We start from the raw sequence: 18,890 nt of genomic DNA on the forward strand, positions 1-18,890 counted from the left end.
CCCAGGGCTGTTGTAAGGGTCGGTTGAGAGAATATTTATGTATTTATTTATTCATTCATTTACTTGTCATTTATTTTTTTTATTCTTTCATTCATTTATTTATCCTTGCCCTTTTTTTTCCACTTGCTTTATTTTTCTTGCATATATGTGTGTGTGTATGCATTCTTTTGCAACACGGCTGATATAGAAATATGTTTTTTTACATGTGCAATCATGTAAAACATTTCCACATTAGTCATTTTGCACAAGAAGACCCAAATAAAAGAAAAAGAATGAAAGAAAGTGAAAAATAGCATGCTTCAGTCTGTATTCAAACAACATCAGTTCTTTCCCTGGAGGCAGATAGTATGTTTCATCATTAGTCCTTTGGGATTGTCTGGGATCATTGAATTGCTGAGAATAGCTAAGTCATTCACAGTTCTTCATTGAACAATACTGCTGTTACTGTTAATGTTCTTCTAGTTCTGTTCACTTCATCAATTCACGTAAGTCTTTCCAGGTAGAAAATATTTACGAAGCACTTGGCCCATAGCATGTGTTATATGAGTGCTAGCTATTATTATTAGCAGTAGCATCACCATTATTAAGCGTGGTCAACTCTAATGGGCTAAGATTAAATGACTCCTTGTTTAAGCCTGAACCCACAGTAGGAGTAGTTTCAACAAGAGATGACATAGGCCTTTCCCAAGAGTCTGTTTCAGCTGCATGATGAAGTCTCTTTGGCCATGTAGAAGCTGCTGGAGGCCTGGGGTCTTTAGGGGCCCAGAGAGATCCACCTAAAGTTTGCTGAAAGAGCAGTTGGACCTATGATCTTATCTCCCACCAGTGATACAGATTGCAACCCACCCATGTCTGTCTGCCCTGTGTAATAAAGATACTGTTCCACAAATCTGAAGGAAAGTTCAAGTTTATTTATTAAAACACTCTTCATTCCTCCCCCCTCTCCCCTCAACCAGGCCTATAGCCACCCAGGAGAGGGAAACAGCTCTAGTTAGGTATGGATGGAACTCCAGATGGAACTCCAGAGCCAAAGTAGTAGAAGGGCACCTGCCCGTCTTAAACACAATATGAAATAATTTGGTGATGTAAGCAAGAATTTCTGTAGCAAGGAATAAATTAAAGAAAAAGAATTAGTAAGAAATTTAAACTTGCTAAAAGAAAAATATTTGCTGGAGGCTCCCTCTATCATAGCTTCTGTCTTCCAGCCTTCATTGAAATTGAAGGGGGAAAGAAAAGAGAGAAAAGGAGTAAAGAAACATGCTTAAGAGTGTCTGAGCTTCATTCAGTTTACTTTTTAAATGCTATATGTTTGCCCTGTTCCATAAGAGCCTTGTCTCCACACTATCACATTCCCAAAAAGTAGCTCTCCATTGACAATAGCTTGACTTTTTTTGTTCCCAGTCTGAGCATATCAGAAGGAGTCACCTTTCTCTGCTCTGATCTGCATTGTGTATTTCAGGAGAGACAAAGTTTGCACAAAACAATGGACCCTTTGAAGGATGAGAAGGAACATGTGAAAAATAAGCCCCAAAGCTTTAGGACCTTTATCTTAGAACAGGCAGTTTACCATAAAATTAGAAATGGTTTTTTTATGTAGACACTTTGTAAAGGTCTCTATCTCTGTACAGGACAAAATATTCAAGTTTCAAAAGACCCCCAATGGACCGTGAACAATGAACCTTCTATTTCTGTTCTGTTTTTCCCAAGATCTGGGAAGCAGTGACAATAAGACCCAACTCCTCTGGAGAGGGCTAAAGTGTGAAATGGAATGGGACCCAGAATTTATAGCAGCACTTTTCTTTCTCTAGAATCTTTGTAACACATTAACAACACACACACACACACACACACACACACACACACACACACACACAGAGGGATGGGTTTGAGAAATGACAAGTTGGCCTGAGAAAATCACTGTTTGCAAGAGGAGACCATCAGATTCATGAGTAAGTACTACAGTGCTCTTGGGATACATGGAAAATATCTGTTCATCTTCTTGGAACATCAGGGATCCACATCTGTAATTGGTTTTCTAAGTTGCATCAAGGGAGCCTTCTATTCTCTGTTGGCAACAAGAGACAAAAAAGAATTAGGGTCACATATATGCCTCCTTGCAACAGCTAGTATGAGACAGTGAACGGATGTCATATTATGTCATAGTTTGACATTCATTAGGCCTGTCCAATTAGACAAAGTGGCAGAGGTGCTATACAGTAATAGAGTTGGGAGTCAAAAAGACCAGGGTTCGTATCTTATCTGTAACATCAACTGCGTGACCATAGCAAATTGTTTAAATTCTTCCGCCCTCAGTTTCTATATCTATAAAATAGTGATGACAATAGTGGTTGTACCTATAGATGATAACGCTCTCAGAATCTCACTAGGTCGTTGTGTGGATCGAAAGAAATGAGATACATAAAGCGTTTTGTAAACCTATATAAATGTCTACTATTATAATCATAATTTTTAAAGGCTTATTTGATTTTTAAAAATTATAATCAACAAACACAAATGAGGAAAGAAGAAAGCTTATTTGATTTTTTTAATTAAAAAGATTTTTAAATTAAAATTAATTTTTTTAATTTTAAAAAATTATAATCAACAAACACAAATGAGAAAAAAGGAACAGAGTTATAAAAACTGTTCATTTTTATGTGTTGCCTTCCCTCATTAGAATGTAAGCTTCTTGAGGGCAAGGATTGTTTTTTAGCTTGTATTTGCACCCTCAGTGCCTGGAACATGGGAAACACAATAAATACTTTTTGACTTGACTTTGCTTTATTCACAGTTCATTTTAAAAAATGTGTCAAGTTTGTATAAAAAATGTGGTAAGACAAATGAGGAAAAAAAGAAAGTGTTTAAATGATTTGCATGAAACTATAAAACTTTATTTGCAGTTTGATTCTAAAATGTGATGATTACGTTTAACAAGGTGGTAAGAAAAATCATCCTGTTTGTTTCTGGGACCATTTCTAAACTTGATTTCTCTGAATTTCTCAAGTTTTCCATTAGTTCTAGCAACTTCTTGGCTTGTCCCTCATAATTTGTCTTGACTCTAATCATACCCTTGCCAGATGAATTTAAAACTAGAGCAGTATTCTTTTCTGCTTTTGTAGGCCTCAGGGCTGAGAAAGGCCTTCTTCACTTGTGTGCTGGAAAGGATGAATTGGTTTGGTTTTTTAGTATTGTCATTATAATTATTATTATTTTTGGTGAGGTAATCGGGGTTAAGTGACTTGCCCAGGGTCACACAGCTAGTGAGTGTCAAGTGTCTGAGGCCGGATTTGAACTCAGGTCTTCCTGACTCCAAGGCCAGAGCTCTATCCACTGCGCCATCTAGCTGCCCCCAAGTATTGTCATTCTTAATGATACAGTAAATCTATATGATTTCCATCTCCTCCACAAACTCAACATTCCCCTAACTTATTTCTTTCTGCCACTCCTCTTAGCCCTCAACTCCCACTTTGGATACTCATTAGGCGTATGCCTATGGGCAATTTCTTCATCTGTAAAACGAGAGTAGTAAAACCTGTAGTAATTATAGAAAGACAGAGTAGGATGAATGAATAGAGAGCTGGCCTCAGTGTCAGGGCTACTAGAATCCAAATCTGAGAGTCCAATACCCAAGTGTCGGAGGGCAAATATTTAATATCTCAATGCTCCCAGAAAATTCTAAAACCACATACTGTTAACATTGATAGAGGGAGAAGCTAGGTAGTACAGCAAATGCGCCTCGCCCAGAGTCAGGAAGACTAATCTTCCTGAGTTCAAATCTGGCCTCAGACACTTACTAGCTGTGTGACCCTGGGCAAGTCACTTAACCCTGCTTTTCTCAGTTTCCTCATCGTAAAATGAGTTGAAGAAGGAAATGGCAAACCACTCCAGTATCTTTTTCAAGAAAATCCCAAAATGGGGTCAAGAAGAGCTGGACATGACTGAACATGGGATCAGAGCAAGGAAGTTCTCAACACCTATAAAATCACTGGTCCGGAATAAAAATAATTAACAAGGAAATACTTACCTGAGTATGATGCTCAAATGACGCCCAATTTAAAATACTATATAAATGTCATATTTGGCTTATCAACCACCCCTCTTTCATTTCCAAATTCCTTGAGGTCAGGGACTGTCTCTTAGTCATTTTGGATACTAGACCTACTATGTGCAAGGCAAGGTGCTACTAGACTACCTAGGTAGTCTAGTAACTACTAGACAGTCTAATAGCCACCTTGCCTTGCACATAGTAAGTCTTCAATAAATGTTTATTGACTTGAATTTTAAAGTATTTTATTGAATGCTTTTATAAAGCTTCACAAAAGAAGTGACCTTTCAGCCTGGCCTTGAAGGTAGAGATAGGGTTTTGACAGGCAAGGGAGAGGACATTTCAGCACAGCAAAGCCTCTGTCATGAGAGTGAAATGGGGTATTGGTATTAATATGCTGTGTAAATTCAAGACTGAAGTCTTGAATGGGGTTTTTGCATCTAGCTGCCTGCTGCTTCAGGTGAGGATGTTTGATCCTGTTGGGTGGGTTCCAGTGCTGGCTCTATCACTAATTAGTGCTGCTAAAGCAAATCACAGAGTCTCTTTGGCTTCCATTAACTTGGTTGTAAAGTAAAAGTGTTGGATGAGAGCAGGGGTGCTTAACCTCTTTTGAGTTGTGGATCCTTTTGGAGGTCTGATGTAGCCTATGGACCCCTCAAAGTTATGCTTTTAAATAATTAAAGGGAATGCTAAATTTCAGGATTCATGAAAATAAAGATGTAATTTTTCCCCCATTTAAGTTCATAGACCCCTTGAAATCTGTCCATGAGCCCCAGGATAAGAATCCCCGAACTAGATGGTACCTCCTAATTCTATACACTTTCAAAATACAAAATGACAAGCTCAGACAAAAGGAAATGGATTGTATTGAATTGCTTTCTAATTGTTTCAAGAAATATTTATAGGATGCCTTATATTTGCTTTGAGGTGCAGGCATGCTTGAGTCAGCTTATACTGGCTGGAGAGAGCTAATTGTTAAATTTTCAGTGTAAGCTTTTGCATATACCACACTGCAAGTCGGGGCTTGATCTATTTGCTTTATTATTGTCTAGGCTTAAGAAAGTGATGGAGAAAATGTCAATAATGCAGATTAAACTTAAAAATATATTCATTTTTCCCCTTCTAAAAGGCAGTTGTTAAACATTTACCAGCAAACTACTGTGTGGGGGATATATAGATTCATAAGATACAGTCCCTGTCTTCAGGGAGCTTACAATCTAGGAGAAGAGAGATTTATATAGATATCATAACACAATGAAGGTTGTGATAAATACACTAAGAAAGATACAACCAATGAGATAAGGGAATTCAGAAGAGGGAGAGATCACGTCTATTTGATTCTTTTAGGAGACCCTAGGGAGAGCACCTGGGAGAAGATGAAAATGTGGGGCATATTTGGGGCATGACAATAATAATTCTTACATTTCACTTTAAAGTTCTCAAAGTGATTTGTAAACATTACCTCATTTGAGCCACACAGCAACCCTGTGAGCCGTGCAAACATTAGTGTACCCATTGTGCAAATGAGAAAACTGAGGCCCAGAGAGTTTAAGAGCCGAAGACCACATGGCTTGTTGTTCAGTCTTGTCTGACTCTCTGTGACCCTATTTTGGGGTTTTCTTGGCAGAGGTATTGGGGTGGGGTTTACCATTTCCTTTTCCAGTTCATTTTACAGATGAGGAACTGAGGCAGAGTTAAGTGATTCACCCATGGTCACGCAGCTAGTGAGTGTCTGAGACCAGATTTGAACTCATGAAGATGAAGTTTCCTGACTCCAAGCCCAGTGTGCTATCCCCTGCACTTAGTAAGTATCAAAGATGGGATTTAAGTCTTTCTTCCTCCAAGTCCAGCATTCAATCTTTGGATGAGGATACTCTTAAGGTAGTTTCTCTAGGTCAGAGACTCTCGACCTTTTTTTGGGTCATGGACCCCTTTGGCAGTCTGTTGAAGCCTAGAGACCCCTTCTAAGAAGAATGTTTTTAAAATCATAAAGTAAAACACACAGGATTACAAAGGAAATCAATTATAATGAAATAAAGATAATTTTTTGTATGAACTCCCTGAAATCTATCCATGGTCATGTGTCTTATTTAGAACCCTGTAGGCTCCTTAAGGGTAAAACACCTTATACCTTTACTAAGGCAGCTAGAAAGTCTAAGGAATAGCGTACTGGGCCTAGAGGCAAGAAGGCCTGAATAAAAATCCAACCTCAGATACATACTAGTTCTGTGACTTATGTGGGCAAGTCACTTAACTTCCCTGTATCTCAGTTTCCTCATCTGTAAAATGGGGATCATAGGGGCAGCTAGGTGGCCCAGTGAATAGAGCACCAGCCCTGAAGTCAGGAGGACCTGAGTTCAAGTGTGGCCTCAGACCAAACACTTGACACTTACTAGCTGTGTGACCCTGGGCAAGTCACTTAACCCCAATTACCTAAAAAAAATGTGGATCATAATAGCACTTGCTCATAATAGATCTGCTCAGGGTCACATAGCTAGTAAGCTGTTATTGTTGTTCAATCATTTTAGTCCTATCCCACACTTTGTGACCTCATTTGGAGTTTTCTTGGCAAAGATACTAGAGCTGTTTGCCATTTCCTTCTCCAGCTCATTTGACAGATGAAGAAACCAAAGTAAACAGGATGATTTGCCCAGGATCACCCAGCTAATGACTGAGAACAGATTTGAACTCAGGTCCTCCTGACTCCAGGCCTGGTGGTCTATCCACTGTGCCACCTAGCTGTCTGGCTAGTAAGTAGCTGAGGTCAAATTTGAACTCAGGCCTTCTGGCTAAGTGGATAGAGAGCCTAAGGAGGGGGCTGAGCGGCCCAGGTCTGAAATGGAGCAGGTCAAAGCTTCCATGCCAACAGCAGTGGATCAGCCCACACTTGCTTGCCAGAAGTGGCCTACTGAACTTGCAGCCTGGGGGAGATAAGATACAGTCTCAAAAAGCAAAACAAAACAAAATAAAACACAAAAAAACCCTAAAGTCTGTTGCTTATCTCAGACTCCATCTCCCTTCCAACTTGACCTAGATCAAGCTTTCTCCTTCTGTAGGCAGATGGTTGCTTTGTAGTGGTCCACAGAGAGCAGGATGGGGAGGGAATTAACCTGGCATCTGAGGCCAAGGAAACTGAGGTGAAGGATTGTGTGAATACAGAAAGATCCTCTGGTGTTTTATTGAACAATAGGATAAGCTACACTGATTCTAAGGTAATGAGGCCTCCACCTCATAGAGATTTTCTGCCGATATAAGGCATGTGAATAGTTTTAACTGATAGAACTCTCTGTAGAAAAACAGTTATCCCACTGGAACAAATTTGGTCTTTGGCAATTTCTGAGACCCAAAGCTTCTCCTCCAGATTGCCTGACATCCTGTCCCTGTTACTCAATCTCCTAAATAAGGAAAGTTTAACAAGGCTTAGCCACCTGGTAGGCTGATTTGAACTCATTTTGCTAAGGAATGTCAGTCCAGGGCTGTGTAACATCCTATATACACTAGCCTTGCCTCCTGACAGATTGATCTCTAGTCAAATGGACCAAAGTGGGAACAATTTTCTTTCAGGGAGGATTTTAGAAGTCTTGGTTGAGGAATTCCCCTACAATAACAACTACAGACATTTGTTTATATTGTTTTAATGTCCACAAAACATTTTACAGACATCTTGAATGACCCTCAGAATAGCTCTGTGAGTTAGGCACTACAGGCAAAATTTACCCATTTTCTGAGAGGACTGAGGCTTAGGAAGGTAAATGACTGTAAAACAGTATAAAAACAGTTAGTCACCAAGGAGGCTTTGAACCTAGGTGTCTCCCGACTTCCAAAGAGCATTCTTTCTACTGTATCTGGCTGCTTCTAATAAAATTATCTTCCTGTTCTCTCCCTCTGAAACTGCTGCATTTGAGGGGAAGAGAGAGATGTGGGGAGGAAGGAGAGGGAAGTCAGGCAGTGAGGGTCTTTGTTATAAAGATCAGAAAATATTTGGGAGACATGTACCAAGGTCAGAGTGACCGAAGGGTCAGGAACAAGGAAAGGTGCTGAGTCCAAGACTGTGCCCTAATCTGGAAGCCACCCTTCTGGCACAGTACACCCTGTTTCATATTATCTGTCTGCCTTCACCATAAATACAGTTTATAAACAAGGCTGAAACGGCAGAGGAAAAATGAAGTCAGAATGGACTCAGTCGAACACAATACCAAATTAACGTTTTGGCTAAGCGGTTATCTCATTGTTAAGATATTTCCTTCAATATGTTTTCAGAAGCTGAGGCTATTAAACAAGGAAGAATGATCGCCAGTTTTGATTTCAGGAAGGAAATCCCCTCCCAGCTCCCTGTGGGGCAGTTCAACTAATTTGCTCCTGACCCTTACCGGACGATTATTAGGGAAATTATACTGGCTTATTTTATAAACAAAATCTACTGGCTTGGTTCCTAGCATGTACCCCAGGTCCACAGCGGTCAGCATCTCTTTGGGGGAATCTAATTTGCCAAGCGATCTTGGGTAAGTCATTTTCTTTCTCTAGGTTTATCAATCTATAAAATGAGGGGGTAAGACTAGATGATCTTTTAAGTTCCTTCCAGCTCTAAAACTATGATTCCATGTAAATAACCTCTGCTCTTCAGGATTAAAGGGCAATGCTCTTGTTCCCAGGGTTCTCCCTAAAGTACACATCTGACCATGTCACTCCCCTCCTCAATAAACTACAGTGACTCCCTATTACTTCCAGGATCAAATATAAAAATCTTCTCTTTGACATTTAAAGCCCTTCACAACTTGGCCCCTTCCTGCCTTCCTAGTTTTCTTATACTTTGATTACCTCCGTGTACTTTATGATCCAGCTGCACTGACCTTCTTGTTCTCTCTCTAATACAATGATCTATCTCCCAAAGATGTGGCTTATCACTGGCAGTAGCCCATGTCTGGGAATACTCTGCCTCCTCATCTCAGCCTTCAGAGTTCCCTGGCTTCCTTCCAGACAGTTCAAAGCCCACCTTCCACAGAGGTCTTTCCCAGTCAAACCACACACACACACACACACACACACACACACACACACACACACACACACCCTTCCCCTTCCCTCTGAATTTATTATGCAGTATATATCTTGTGTGTATACAGTTTTGCATGTTGTTTCTTCCATTGGCATGTGAGCTCTTCGAAGAAGGGACTTTTTATTTTTTTTGGCATTCTCTAGTATCAGGCACAATACAATAGTCCTTGGCTCTCAGTAAGCCTTAATAAATGCTTATTGACTAATGGAATGAGAAAAAAGTTGGGGAAATATAGTACCTGTCTTCACCCAGTTGAAAAACTGTCATGTGGAAGACAGATTAGGTTTTTTCATTTTTGGCCCTGAAGAGCAGAGCATTGGATAGAAATCTTGAAGAGGCGGAATTAGGCCTCATGTCAGGAAAAATTTTCTAATAATTAGAACTAGACAAAAGCAGAATGGGCTGAGTCACTGGAGATAATAGGTTCCTTCTCGTTGAAGGTCTCCATTGCATTATAGTGGAGATCAATGGGCCACTGAGGTCCCTTCTGACTCTCAAATTCAGAGGTTCTTTGGGAGTCAAAGCCATTATCCAAAGTATCTATCTACTACCCGGAATACAAGGTAAATAAGATGGGGATTGTGGAGTATTCATCCCACACTTGTAGCAGAATCACTATTAAAACGGGGTGTTTACTGAACCAAAGACTCATTTTTCTCTTGGTCTCACAATACCAAGTAGATCAAAATTCTCAATTTTGCATTCACGCCAGTCCTAACTACAAGAAAAGATTCAGCTCATTTTTTGTTTCATGCTTCTTTCCCCTGAACCTAGAGTATTCCCACCATAAGCACAGCTGGTCTCATTGTCTCCTCTAAAGGGATATGACTAGAATAATTCCACTATTGGAATGAGACCTTACCACAAGGTCAAGTTCTCAGGAAACAAAGGGGTTCCTGGATATCCATCGCCAGAATGGGGCTTGGGCCCCAGTGAAAAGGTTTTCTAATTCAGAAATTCCTGCCAAGCCTTAGATGAAGGGTCATCAGGTCACACATTTTGAGCCAGAAGGGAGCTTAGTGGCCATCTAATTCAACTTCCTCATTTTACAGAGGAAGAAACAGAGGCCCAGAGAAAGTGACGTTCCCAAAATCACACATAAGTAAGTGGTCAAACCCTGGTCCTCTGACTCCTACTCTGAATGTCTACCCTTATGCCCTTCATCCAGGCAAGAGCATCCTTACCCAAGATCATCGCTCTTAACATTGCTTGGCAGTAAAGTGGGAAAGAGATGTTCATGGCAAGGTTCTTCCTACAGTGGCAAAAGGAAGAGGGCCCCAAATCTGGTTCAGGGCCTGAGATGTAAACTTTAGCTCCTTTCCACTTCTTGGGCCCTTTCTTCCCCTCATAGCAGCTCCTTTAATCCACCATTTTCTACTAATGTGCCCTTATTCCAAGAAACCAACATACGTCACTTGCACAGTCTCTCACATCTCAAATGCTTTCCCTGAGTCCCTTTCGCTGTGAAATTCATACTCTTCTTTTAAAGCCCAGCTCAGACTCCTCCACTATGAAACCTTCTCTAAGGCTTCCTTTCATAGGGACTTCCCTGGAAAACCAGGCTTTGATAAAGCCCATTGGGATTCAAATGGAGCTTCTGGACCATACCTTAAACCCAAATCACTCTGGCTGTCACTGATTGGCCAATAATAGATTCCAGCCCAAGTCTCACTTGGTCATTGTTTGGAATTTGGTGGCTCAGAGTGAGTGTAAATAGCAGTAGTTTCTGCTCTGGCCAGAAACCCTGAGGTTCTTCCACTATCAGTTGGATTTTTTTTGCTTTGAGTAGGCAGACTAGGCCAACTTTTGCCTCATTTCTTACCTAGCTGTAAATTACTGAACAGGCGTTGCCTCAGACAAATTGAGAACTGGGAAAGACCTTAGCTTAAAAAGGCCATGATCTTTCACTGCATCTGGAGTCATCTCCAATTGTCCTGATCTATGACTTGCTCCTGGACTCCAATGGCTCTGGAGGAGAGAGGGAGGCTGAAGCCTTTGCACAGCCCTGCCTCACTTAAATCCAATTCACTTGCAAGTCAAGACATCAACCTCTTGACCTCACTGGTCCTCTTCCAGAAGAAGGGCAAACAATACTTGTCATATAATATTTGTATATGATAGCTATTTGTGTCTTATCCCTCTTTTAGATTGTGAACTCCATGAGGGCAGGAACTATGTCTTACCTAAACTTTGTATCTTCCTCTAGTACCTAATTCAGTCCCAGGAACACAGTAGGTAATTAATAAATGCTTTTGAATGAATAAAATTTTTCTAATGCTCAGAACCTGCTAGGAGAAAAGTTGCACAACTCCTGTTTGAGGCTGGACTTGGGGTCAGAAACACCTGAGCTTGAATCCCAACTCAGAGATTTCTTAGCTGTGTGACTCCCGGTAAGTCACTTAACCTCTCTCAGATTCTGTTTTCTCATCTGTAAGATAAGGAAAATAATACCTAAGCATTTAACACACAATGTTGTTGTAAGAGTCAAATGAGACAATGTATGTATAAGGGAAGAAGTTCCCTCCTCTACCTCAATTAATGTAAGGGGCATCAAAAAAGGCTCAGAACAGAATTATAAAGTGTAAAGGAGATGTTAAGGAGGTTTTTTGTAACCCCAAAAGTGTGTGAATAAGTTATTTAGCCAACTTGAGAGTACTATAGGGCTTTGGCCATTGGGTGAGGTCAACTGACACCATACAGGAAACATCCTTTGGCTAAGAAAATTAGTCACACCCCCTTGGGATTATGTTTAAAAGAAGCAATCCATCTAGCAGTTGAGGAATACAAGATTGGGAGATACCCTTTAGGACTTCTCTTCTTCCATTGGCTTTGTCACAAGTTGTTGTTCAGTCATTTTTCAGTTGTGTCCAACTCTTCATGACCCCATTTGGGGTTTTCTTGGCAAAGATACTAGACTGATGGTGGGGGTTAAGCTATCACTCAGAGATAGTCAACCACTGGGTTACCCTCTTCAACGCAAAGTGATAGCCACCCTATGGGGATCCAACTTACAAGTACAAGTGCAAGTTGGCAGAGTAACCCAAAGAGGGTATTATAGTTTTAAAATGCTTGTAAATCTTAAAATGCTGTATTTCTTCCTTCCTTCTTTCCACTCTTTTTTCTTATTATAGATTCAATTATTTTTATAGCAAAGTAATGAATAATTTAATATGAAACAAATAAAACAAATGATAGAGTTATGGAAGCTTTCACAAATATGACTACTACAGTAGTACTCTCCAAATGTCCTTTTCTAACATTTATTCTTTTAAATAAGGAATCACCTAAATAGATTTCCCAAGAGACTTATTAATGAAGAATTTGAAAAAAGAAAATGGCATTTTTATAATTCTTATTATTAGCTGCTGTAGCTGCAAGGATAGTGAGGGAATAATAGTTTTGCTTTCTGAATTCAATAAGGCTAATCTAGCGTCCCAAAGTCTCCCATTCAGAAGGCACTGCCTCTTCCTATTCCCTTCAGGAACACACTGGAGCAGAAATTACTACAGCCAAGTTTACTGATCTTTTGAGTGATTTAAGTGGGCGACAGTTTGGGAAGAGGGTGCCAGAGGACAAGGGATACAAAAAAAAGTAAAATAGTTTTAAAAAAAAATTGACTTCTCTTCATACTGGGATGTGGTACAGATAAGGTTCTCAGCAAAATTCCAGTCTCATTAGAGATAGAACTCAACTTCTAGCCCCTTCTTGAGGCCCTCTCCTCAGCCCAAACCTGCATCCCATATCCAACCTAAAAATCTGTAAACAGAACTATGATGCCGTTAGCCCTCAGGCCATTCAAAACTATCTGCTTACCTGAAATAACTAGAACTTGAAGGCCCTCCCATCCCTGTTTTCTAAACATTCCAAATCACCAAAAGTCTCTTCTCTCTCTTCTGAAAACAGGTTGTTTTAAAGCTAAATGCCCAAGATTCAAAGTACTGAAGTGGAAACCTTCACATGCTTGAAGGACAATAGCTTTTGTTCTCCATTTGAACCAATGCCCAAATATAGATAGGCAAAAAGTCTACATTCCTGTTCCCTGGGAGAGGCTAAGGAAATTAAAAACCTAGGCCCGGAGCCTACACACAGTACCATACCACAGAGTACCATAGCCTCAACTGTGACTCTACTGAAAGTATCTTCCTTGGATTTTTATCTTCTTGCAAAGGCACTGTTTGTCATTGTATAGAGTTTCTGCCCAGTGTGTACTTTGATGATGGCTAGATCGTGAGGAGAGTGGTAGCAAGGTTACTCAGCAGTGCAATCAATTGGATTGTTAAGTACTAGCTCCCACTAGATCCAGAGCCAGGGAATCTCCTGAGGTCATGACCTTCTCAAATTTCCATGGAATTTTCCCATTGCTTGGAAGCCACTGCTTTAATCCCATCTCCTAGCTGTATGCCCAAGGTTCCTATTGTCCACTGTCTAAAGAGCTATAACAATCATGCAGTCAGAAAATGTCAGTATAAGAATGGAGCTCAGAGCTCATTTACTACAATGTCCTCATTATTGGTACAGTTGCTAAAAATAATCATCTGAGAGGAGGAAGCTATGGATGATTTTGATGACATTCTGGAGACCAAGGATTTGTCTTTTTTTTTTTAAATTATGCAAGTGGAATGTGTACTTACAGAATGCCTGTTCTCCCCTGAATCTGGAAGAAAAAAAAAACAGTATGACATTCATTTAATTAACATGAGGCAACCTGATTTTCACACAGAAAGAAGATATGCATATGATGTCTTCATCCCCCAACACCCAGTTATGAAAGGGAGTTTTCAACACCCAAGAGAGTCAATTTTAGAGCTTTCTTTTTGTTGTTGTTGTTGTTGTTGTTATTTTAGGCAATGGGGTTAAGTGACTTGCCCAGGGTCACACAGCTAGTAAGTGTCATGTGTCTGAGGCTGGATTTGAACTCAGGTCTTCCTGAATCCAGGGCCGGTGCTGTTTCCATTGTGCCATCTAGCTGCCCCTTTTTTTGTTTTGGTTTTTGTTTTTGTTTTTGTTTTTAGAAGACAATTTTTGAAAAACCATTCGTACATGTTTCATCTCTTGTGTAATAGAGTTAAAGTCTCTCTCCCTAACCTGTTGTTAATGAGGCTAACCATCCCCTCCCCTTCAAGTCTGACCTTGGAATGGGAAAGGCTGTCTCTGAAGCAGATAGAAGGGAAGACAAGGTGAGAATAGGGAGATTATGCTCCTTAAAAAAAAAAAGTCCTGAAACTTAAGAGTTCCATAGAGCTTTAGAGAAAGCAGAAGATGGAAGAAGGTAGACTCCAGAGAAAACACAGTCTCCTGTGATTATAAAGCCACAGGACAGAAATGTAGATCTTTACCATGGGAAAAACAAAGGCCTGATCAGGCCTATGACTCAGTGATGACATTAAGTCATCAGGCAGGCTTACTTCATGCCACCATCCAAAGTCTGGGCCCAGAGAGGCTGATAACTGCCTTAGAATTTCAGGAAGGTAAATAAAGGACTGAAGGGGAGGGGGATGTTTTCTAAGGAAAATTATGTTGCTATCTCTGTTGTTGGCAAACCACATCTGTGGATTAAGCTTCCAATTCAGATCAGGAGATTATAATCAAGCTACTTTTGCTCATTTAGGGACGGCATGCCCTGATTGCAGACAAGGAGTTTGTACTTAAACACATTCAGTATAAAGCAAATACAATATCATTACATTGGCTTATGCCCTCTCTCTTCTCCCAGGAAAGTTAAAAGATTACTAAGCTTCTGGTGCCAAGATGGAACCCTCTGAAGCCCTCCCAAATTCCCCTCCATCTTTTTTTTTCAGTAGAAAACTAGAAAAAAACTTTTCTAGTACTGCAGGCGGAATCTAGAAACTAGGAACTAGAAAACCACTTCAGAATTGATCTAGGAGCAGGGAAGCAGCTCACTAGCCTGGCAGAAGAGGTCTGTCTCACTGGGGTGAGAGGTTCAAGAGCAGCAGCAGCAGCAGCCAGCCTCACAGCTGGGAACTGCAGCAAGGTCCCACCCTCCTACAAACCAGCAGCCCCCCTAGGCAAGTGAGCGATCTGTGCATCTCAGCAAGGCTCCAACCCTGGAGCAGGCCAGCAGCTAAACCCCACATTCAGAGGAGGCCAACAGGGAGGCCCCACCCCCCAGTACAAGCCAGAAGGGAAGCCTGCCCTCCAGAGAAAGCAGTCAACTAAATTCTGAAGCCCACTGAAAGCTGAAGCTCAGTAAGACCCAGAGCCCCAGCACAAAAGGCTTGGGACAATGCAGGATGAGACTCCAACTCTCACATAAAAAATATACCAAGTCATACACACACACACACACACACACACACACACACTCACATAAAAAAGGCAGAAAAAATGAGCAAAAAACAAAAAAAAGAACTTGACTATGGAAAGCTACTATGGTGACAAGGAGGAGCAAGGCATAAACTTAGAAGACAATAGTGTCAAAATGACTACATGTGAAGCTTCAAAAAAAATATTATTTGGCCTCAGGCCCAAAAAGAATTTCTAGAAAAAACTTAAAAAGGATTTTAAAAAGCTAATTAGAGAAGTAGAAGGAAAAAATGGGAAAAGAAAGGAGAGCAATGCAAGAGAATCATGACAAAAGAATTAATAGCATGGGGAAAGATTTACAAAAATTCACTGAGGAAAATAACTTCCTAAAAAATAGAATTGGCCACGTGGAAAAGGAAGTACAAAAGCTCACTGAAGAAAATAATTCCTCACAAATTAGAATTGAACAAGTGGAAACTAATGACTCTGAGACATCAAGATAAAATAAAGTTTTAAAAATAGAAGAAAATGTGGAATTTCTCGTTGGAAAAACAACTGACCAAGAAAATAGATCCAAGAGAGATAATATAAGAATTATTGGACTACTTGAAAGTCATGATTAAACAAAAAAAGGCCTGGACAACATCTTTCAAGAAATTATCAGGGCAGCTAGGTGGCGCAGTGGATAGAGCACTGGCCCTGGATTCAGGAGGATCTGAGTTCAAATCCGGCCGCAGACACATAACACTTACTAGCTGTGTGACCCTGGGAAAGTCACTTAACCCCATTGCCTAGCCAAAAACCCCCCCCCAGAAATTATCAATGAAAACTGCCCTGATATGTTAGAACCAGAGGGCAAAATAGAAGTTGAAAGAATCCACTGATCACTGCCTGAAAGAGATCCCCAAATGAAAACTCTCAGGAACATCATAGCCAAATTCCAGAGCTCACAGATCAAGGAGAAAGTATTGTAAGCAGCCAAAAAGAAACAATTCAAATATTGTGGAGCTACAGTAAGGATTATACAGGATTTGGAAGCTTCCACATTTAAAGAACTGAAGGATTTGGAATTTGATGTACTGGAAGGCAAAGGTATTAGGATTACAACCAAGAATCACCTACCCAACAAAACTGATTATAATCTTTGCTGGGGGTGGGGGTGAGAATGAGTATTAAACAAAATAGAGGACTTTCAAGCATTTCTAATTAACAGACCAGAGCTGAATAAAAAATTTGACCTACAAACACAAGACTCAAGGCAAACATAAAAACGTAAAAAAGAAAAAAGAAGGAAAAAACATAAGAAATTCAATAACAAGGTTAAACTGTTTGTATTTCTATATGGCAAGATAACATTTGTAACTCTTAACAACTTCATTATTATGAGAGCAATTAGAAGGAGTATATGTAGATAGAGGATGTGGATATAAAGTGACCTTGATGGGATGATACCTTAAAAAACAAAATAAAGGGATGAGAAAGCAAATTGTACTGGAAGGAGGGGGGAGATTGAATGGGGGTAAATTATCCCACATAAAGGAGGCATGAAAGAACTATTGTAATGGAGGGGAAGATTAGGGGTTTGGAGTGGTGGGCAAAGCTTAAACCTTAGTCTCATCAAAATTGGCTTTTTCAAAGAGGGAAAAACATCCACATTTGATTAGATATAGAAATCTATCCTACCCCATAATGAAGTAAAATGGGACAGGGATAATAGAAGGGGGAGGGGAGACTGATAAAAGGGAGGGTATATTGGGGAAGGAGGTGATCAGAAGTAAAACACTTGTGAGGAGGGAGAGGATGGGGGCTAAGAGAGAGGGGGGATAAAGAAGAGAAAAATAGAATGGAGGGAAATATGCAGTTAGTTATAATAACTATAAATGTGAATGGGATGAACTCACCCACAAAACAGAAGCAGATAGCAGAATGGATTAAAAAACATAATCTTACAATATGTTTACAAGGAACACATTTGAAGCAGAGAGATAAACACAGGGTAAAGGTAAGGGGCTACAGCAGAATCTATTATGCTTCAGCTGAAGCAAAGAAAACAGAGGTAGCAATCATGATCTTAGACAAAACAAAAACAAAAATAGCTCTAATTAAAAGAGATAAAGGAGGAAACTACACCTTGCTGAAGGGTACTACAGACAATGAAGTCATGTCAGTCTAAATATATATGCGTCAAATGGTATGGAATCTAAATTTTTGAAAGAGAAGTTGAATAAGATACAGGAAGAAATAGATAATAAAACTATACTAGTGGAGACCTCAACTTTCCCCTCTCAGAACTAGATAAATCTAAATAAAAAATAAACAAGAAAGAAGTTAAGGAGGTGAATAAAATTCTGGAAAAGCTAGATATGATAGATCTCTGGAGAAAACTGAATGGGAATAGAAAGGAATATATCTTTTTCTCAGGATTACATGGTACCTACACAAAAATTGACCATGTATTAGGACATAAAAAACTCACACCCAAATGCAGAAAAGCAGAAACAGTAAATGCATCCTTTTCAGATCATAATGAAATAAAAATTACGTTCAATAATGGACAATGGAAAGAGAGATTAAAATTAATTAGAAATTAAATAAAATGGGTCAAAGAACAAATCATAGAAACTATCTATAATTTCATTAAAGAAAATGACAATGATGAGACAACATATCAAAATTTATGGGATGCAGCCAAAGTGGTAGGGGAAAATTTATATCTCTAATTGCATACATCAATAAAATAGAGAAAAAGCAGATCAATTAATTGGGCATGCAATTAAAAATACTAAAAAGAGAAAAAATTAAAAATCCCCAATTAAACACCAAATTGGAAATCCTGAAAATCAAAGGAGAGGATTAATAAAACTAAAAGTAAGAAAACCATTGAACTAATAAATAAAACTAGAAGCTGGTTTTATGGAAAAAAACAATAAAATAGATAAACCATTGGCTAATTTAATTTAAAAAAGGAAAGAAGAAAACCAAATTACTAATATCAAAAATGAACAGGGTAAATTCACTACCAATGAAGAGGAAATTAAAACAATTAATTAAAACATTTGTTAGGAGCTATTTTGTCCAATTATATGCCAATAAATTTGACAGTCTAAATTAAATGGATGAATATCTACAAAAATATAAATTATTCAGATTAGCAGAGGAAAAAATAATATGCTTAAATAACCCAATATAGAAAAAGAAATTGAACAAGCAAGCCATCAATGAACTTCCTAAGAAAAAATCCCCAGGATCAGATGGATTCATAAGTGAATTCTACCAAACATTTAAAGAACAATTAATCTCAATACTAGATAAACTATTTGGAAAAATATGCAAAAGAGTCCTACCAAAATTCCTTTTATGACACAAATAGAGTGCTAATACCCAAACCAGGAAGAGCCAAAACAGAGGAAGAAAATTATAGACCAATTTCCCTAATGAATATTGAGGCAAAAATTTTAAACAAAACGCTAGAAAAGAGATTACAGCATTATAGCACAAGGATCATACACTACAATCAAGTGAAAT

At 39.3% G+C, this 18,890-nt stretch overlaps 1 protein-coding gene across 4 annotated transcripts in view; it reads right to left on the reverse strand.

Annotated features, from left to right (window-relative positions):
- Positions 1–891: 891 nt before the first annotated feature.
- PECAM1 (platelet and endothelial cell adhesion molecule 1) overlaps positions 892–18,890 on the reverse strand; it is a 120,834-nt gene continuing 102,835 nt past the window's right edge. For all 4 annotated transcript variants that reach the window (XM_078155877.1, XM_021000776.2, XM_021000775.2 and 1 more), the window contains 2 exons: positions 13,733–13,755; positions 892–2,065 (listed from right to left, as the gene is read on the reverse strand). In XM_078155877.1, coding sequence (XP_078012003.1) covers positions 2,036–2,065; positions 13,733–13,755 — 53 coding nt within the window. In that variant the 3' untranslated portion in view covers positions 892–2,035. The remainder of the gene's footprint in view (positions 2,066–13,732; positions 13,756–18,890) is intronic.

Source organism: Phascolarctos cinereus, unplaced genomic scaffold, assembly GCF_003287225.1.
Source record: "Phascolarctos cinereus isolate Bilbo 61053 unplaced genomic scaffold, phaCin_HiC Scaffold_5;HRSCAF=322, whole genome shotgun sequence".
Classification (NCBI taxonomy): Eukaryota; Metazoa; Chordata; class Mammalia; order Diprotodontia; family Phascolarctidae; genus Phascolarctos; species Phascolarctos cinereus.